Source organism: Diadema antillarum, unplaced genomic scaffold (genome assembly GCF_040938485.1).
Source record: "Diadema antillarum isolate AM-2024a unplaced genomic scaffold, OU_Dant_1.0 seq00000119_RagTag, whole genome shotgun sequence".
NCBI lineage: Eukaryota > Metazoa > Echinodermata > Echinoidea > Diadematoida > Diadematidae > Diadema > Diadema antillarum.
The window spans coordinates 688,947-695,017 of record NW_027271200.1 but is presented as its reverse complement, the minus strand read 5'-3'; the positions used below and the strand labels follow the sequence as shown (position 1 = coordinate 695,017).

The 6,071-nt window shown below is 37.6% G+C and overlaps 1 protein-coding gene across 1 annotated transcript in view; it reads right to left on the bottom strand.

Moving 5' to 3' along the window:
* Positions 1-2,280: 2,280 nt before the first annotated feature.
* The window catches only part of LOC139727115 (probable ATP-dependent RNA helicase DDX46), a 39,871-nt gene continuing 36,080 nt past the window's right edge, over positions 2,281-6,071 (bottom strand). Inside the window, exons 21-23 of the mRNA XM_071638093.1 lie at positions 5,629-5,746; positions 4,108-4,181; positions 2,281-2,974 (exon numbers count right to left, since the gene is read on the bottom strand). Coding sequence (XP_071494194.1) covers positions 2,927-2,974; positions 4,108-4,181; positions 5,629-5,746 — 240 coding nt within the window. The 3' untranslated portion in view covers positions 2,281-2,926. The remainder of the gene's footprint in view (positions 2,975-4,107; positions 4,182-5,628; positions 5,747-6,071) is intronic.

Here is a 6,071-nt window from a genome sequence, read left to right as displayed (position 1 = left end):
GCTTTTATGGCTTGTAATCAAATACTTGTAAGTAATTATGGCATCCCAATCTAAAAATACAAAAAACAAAAACAAAAACAAAAAGCAAAAGTGAAACCAGAACAATACTTTGAGACGTACATATTACTGTTTTGCATAGCACTTTTCCGCCACATATACCAAACTTTACAAATGAACTTTAGCCAACAGAACATGAGACATTACCGCACAAATCTGTTCATGAACCCATGACTTTTATTTACAAAATTACAATTTCAATGTGTCATGTTACATTGACAAACACACAGTCCTGCACATACTGTACACGATCCTCATGTGAGAAAAAGGGAGGGATAGATGCCAAGAATCTCTGGGTTGCTATTATACAAACAGTACATGGTCCAGAGTGTGATGGTGCAAGATTTCACACAGAGGTGAAAGGTGTGACGCTCAATCAAGCCACATATAAGTCCAGTCAAAACATTGGATCCTCCATCAAAATGCGAAATCTTGTTCCACTGCACACACAAACGAACATTCACTATTTGTTTTATAGACCACCTCGGTATATATTGGGGGTGGTTCAAGTTCAAGTTCAAGAGTAGCTAACAACACACCATTTCTCAGGGCAAGGCAAAATGGAAAACTGACTTCGATGAAGAATCTATGGGAGTAACACAATATACATAATACTCGACAACATTCGCAGGCTTGACAGAGAAAGCATGCGATGTACATTTCAGCAAATGGTGTGTGAGGAGCTTTCATCTAATCAGGCATAGCTCAAGCCTTTGTGTGTGTGTGTGTGTGTGTGTGTGTGTGTGTGTGTGTGTGTGTGTGTTGTATACTGTAAAGCAAGAAATATTTGCGGCATGAAATTTCTGCAAACTGGTGCCAAGTACAAATTGCCACTGGCATCCAATGCATCATAGTGCAGACAAGAAGTTTTGCATGTACTTTAATTTTGCGAATGTTGGCTCTCGCAAACTTCGCAAAATTAAAATCCACATAAAATTTTCAGGTAATGCCTTTTTGGCACACTGGGGGATTTTAGACTCATATACAATTTCCATCAGGTCTGATTAGCTGTTTGCATACCTACACATCTGTTCTCATATTGTACAAACTTTGCACCACCTGTGCAAAGACATGCATAGATATACTAATCACCAATCTACCAATCAGAGTCCCTGTACCATAGAACGTTACAAAACAAACACTATAGTCACACTAAAAATGGACAATGAGGATGAAGAAAAATACAAAAGATTCTAAAGACCTTTACTCCACAAGCCATAGTCAATACTGCAACTGTCTGCATTGCAAATTTGTATTTTGGGATACGTTTATTGATTTGTTTGTTAATTTGCTAGCCTGTTAGTTGATTTGTTATTGGGTTTCTCTTTTTTTTTTCCTTTTTTTTCTTCAAGTTGTTTTTATTGCAACTGATTGACAAATTGCCCCACATCGACGTAAATCAGACATCTTTATGCTGGTATAATGGGAGATACAACACCTTTTCTTGAAGTCCAGGTCCAAATGTTGTTGGTGGTTTGGGGGGAGCGGAGTTGAGATAAATAACTTCACATTTAATCATTCAAATTTCAGGACAACTTCTGACGTCACACAAAGAGAACGTGAAACAAAATGTCACCCCAGTGATAGTGTGGATATTCAGATGATACTCCACAAAACAGCCACTAGAAGGAGTGAAACTTTCCCTTATATCTGACTAGCCTTGACACTGATGGCTATACACTTGTAGGACTTCACTGAAATAACACTTTCAAACACTTGAAAATTGATGTCAATGAGGAGAGTATTGGGAAATGTAACATGACTTTCTGCATAATCATGTTGTAAAAATAAGAGCTAGACACAGTGAACACACGGTATAACAGAATATGTGTAAAATGTATTATTGTATAGGCTGTTATTTTTGCGAGGGTTTAATTTTCACGAATTTCGTGAATCAGTGATGGACTGCAAATTTAACAACACGCAACAATATCGCCATGCGCTAGGGTAATAGTGCAGTTATGTCAGCATTGGTGTCCATTCGCGAAAACAACATCTCGCGAAAATGTCTATGATCTCCTCATTCGCGAAAACATCTTGCAAAATTGTCAGTGATCATTCACTAAAATATCTATACTCGAAAATAACAGCTTATACAGTATGTTGCAGAAACCATATCTTATTTTGTTGTCAAGTTTCTTCACTTGAGAGTGAATCATGTGACCAAGAAGTTTTGAATATATCACCTGACTTGACAATACACATCTAAGACGGTGGTGGAACAGTGAGCTTGACACTGTACATGTTTATACTGCATTCTCCTTAGGATAGGAATCAGGGATCTCTTCAATGACAAGCTTGCAAATGCAGAGCTTAAGCAAAGTTAAATAACTGGAAATTGTACATCATGCTAAACCTCACTGCCCAAGAGGGCTTAAAGATGCAACAGGATTTTGGCACAAATCAACCCAAATCCCTCCATGTTGACTTTCACGAAGAGAAAACATTTGAGCAGAGAGAATGGCATGATTAACAGAGTAAAAGTGCCAAGAAATGTGACTCCTTGATGTCGAAAGAATTTTAAAACAAATACCTCTCTGGTGTCAAACTTAAAATTGATGAAAATAACTTAAATATCAAGTCTCTCTGGCACAGAAAGTTGCTGCAAGTCTTGACAGGTTGAATTTGAGGTACTAAAATGTGCTAAATCTGTGTATAACACCTTTCATTTTTGGGCCAGTTTTCCTACCTCAATAAAGGGTTTTACTGAGTCAGGTACAACTATGAGTGTCTTTGCGTGTCATCAGAAAGGAGGGCCTCATATGATGCAGTCTATAAAAACACATCCATACGTTATGGCAATCCAGAAGAATAAATGGCTGGAATAAGCAATTAGCATCCACAATGCGTCACTCGTCTGGCAGGAAATTCAGAGCACCTTGTATCTGCCTTTGTTGGTGGGTTGGTAGGAGTTTTGCTGGAAGAAAGAACAATGGGGGAGAGACTTGGAGTTACACGCTGTAGCAAGAATGGACACAGGTACAGTATGTCCCCCAAAAAAATTACGATTGGATTTTCACATTGATAACTTTCAATATGATTAAAATGTCTGAATGCTATTTCAGGGCCATAAAATATAACATCTTAGCTATATTTTGCAGAAAACTCCATTCAATTTGGTTATGTGGTCACAGAGAAATGTGGATTGTTATAAACATGTCATGGGTCTGTTTCTTCCAAGTTTAGCACTTGGATGCTCTTGGAACTGCATAATGTGTGAACACAACGGACAAAACTTGGAGGGAAGGGATTCCTGACATGTTCCCCCAAAATCCTCATTTTTCTTTGACGACTGAAGCAAATCGGATGGGGTTTTCTGTAAAATGTGGGGTAATAAGTTATAGTTTCAATGGTTACTATTAACTCAGCATTGCCAGGTACCCATTTTTACTCTTAGTTCAAAACTGATATTGCATGTAAGACGCCTTATACAAGCCGAGAGATTTACAGCACCAGGTGGGATTTAAACTCAGGACTTTCTGTCTGAACGTCCAGAGGCTCATCTACTATACCATAGGGTGACCACTCATAACAAACCACCTCTTAATGACACTATGCACATGGGTAGTTAAGTGTCAATCAGACCAAAGTTATAACACAATTCTTCAAACATAATTTTCTTGGTTTCAAAGGGCACTGTATGATATGACTTTGAATGCCTATTCGCACATACAGCAAGTATCTCTAGTAGGAATGTTCAGGAGTACATGTGCACCTATTTCTATCAGAACACAGTTGGATGGAATTTCCTTCATCACTCTCACACTCTTGAATAATTCCACAGATAGGGTATTCATTAGATGACCATGAGAAAATTTCCTGTGATAGAGTACAATTACAATCATCAACTAACCATTGCACCAAACTTGAAATACAAATAACACTTATCAGTCTCTTTTCTTCTAATGGACAAACAAAATCATTTGAGTAAGAGAAATGTTTGCCCTGTGGTTTAAAGCACAACCTGGTCTGAATTTGTACGGTATGTATTTTTCAGTTTGAATAACAGGTACCTAGTGACAGTGTGACGAAAGAGTGGTGAATACTTACCAGTCTGATCAGTTCTTCCTTGATCAGTCTTGTGATCTCCACCTTGGCCTTAGACACAGCTCTCTCACTGACACCTATATCAAGGGTGAGTTTACATAAGAAATTTTGTTTAACACTTAAACATCTTCAGGTATGATACAAGCCACGTGGCATTTGTCTACCTTCAACAGGAAATGCACCATTATTCATCACGTAGGTACTGCAGGTCTTACTCAAAGAATTTGTCAGGTCGAGTGGATGTTAAATCTTCTACTTCAACAGGTCTGTGGAATTCTCTTCCCAATAGCCTACAGAAAGCTGGTAATCTGACCACTTATTTTAGAGATTAATCTATTTGTGAATGCTTGAAATGCTTAATCATTTCCTGCTATCAACCCTCATTCATATGATGTACTTTGCTTTCCACGTTTTCTGGTTTAAAAGAAACATGCATAGAGATGGTATGATGCTATGCATACTAAAAGGTGAAATGGTTTGCCATCATTACAACTACTGTAAAAGTGGATATTTTCGCACGACTAATTTTTCGCGGTTGGCCGGGTCAGAAGAGTTTTGCGTGTTTCTAATTCCGCGGAATCAAGACATCACGCACAGGAATATATGGCAAGCAAAAATATTCGCGTGCTTTTATTTTTGCGCTAGTTTCTGGTTGCGCGAAATGCGCGAAAATTTCAACACCGCGAAAATTTCCACGTTTACAGTATCTAAGAATTACAAAACACACATTGCGTAAAGACAAACACAGACAATCTAAACTCAAAATGGAAAGGCGACTCTCAGGGGAACCATGACAGTTGCAACTTAAAGCAAACCGACAGCTTCAAAACTATTTTGATACTGCTCAGTTTAGGATTGTCAACATTCAAGTTGCATTTAGCTCCAGTACCACCCATCAGTTGCATTTTTCAATGAAACTCAACCATTCTCTTATAAACTGTCTTTCATTCCACATTGAAATGTTCCCTAACTTGAACAGTTGGCACAAGACTTAAGATGCACAATGAAATCATAACAGGCAATCATTAAAAATACAAAAGAGAAGTGTTAAAGGTCCTGTTTACCTTTGGGAACAGTGATTTAAAAAATGTTCAAGATATGACATTTGATGCATATGTGTAGGTCTGTTGTATTATAAAACATCCCATCATATAACATTTTCGCAATAAAGCCTAAAATATAAGGAGATATTTGTATTTTTCTCAATAAACCGTAACGGTAGATGTTTTAGTCTGGAAGCATTTTTATCATGACTATTGTTCACATTTTGTATATTTTGTATATTTTGTATATTTAACAATAACAATCGATTTTACCGATTCAAATTTTTACAGTGGTTGTTTTTATCCCTAACTCACATTTTAGAACTATTTTAAAGCACTAATGCTGGGTTTTTGTTTCATCTGCAAATGGTAAATTATGCCTTTAATGTGCACATCCCACAATGTCATGTCATAAAAAGAAGTCAAATCTAACTAAATAGGAGAGAGATATAGAGACAGGTAAAAGTGACATCAAACTCACTTTCAATGGCCAGGTAGAGTTTCCTCTCTCCTTCCTTGGGCTCCTTACCAGGGGGGAAGTAGGTCCCCCTGATGGTGATACCGGCCTCACTGTAGTCTTGGATCTGTGCCAGGTTCTCCTGAGGGTTTTCCATCAACACACAAAAAGGAGGATGTCAGACATGAAGAGAATACACAAAGGAGCAGAGAAAAACAATGGGTGAGAATGTTTACGAAGGAAAGTGCCAAGAAGAGTGAGAATGTGTGAGAGAGACAAAAAAGTAGTAATAAATGAAGACAGAAAGAAAATTAAGGACAGCATCAGAAACAATGAGATAGATAGATAGATAGATAGATAGATAGGTAATTAGAGAGATAGATATATAGATAGATAGATAGATAGATAGATGGATGGATAATGCAGAATTAAAGGGGATGGCTAGTAACTGATCAGTGGGAATCAGT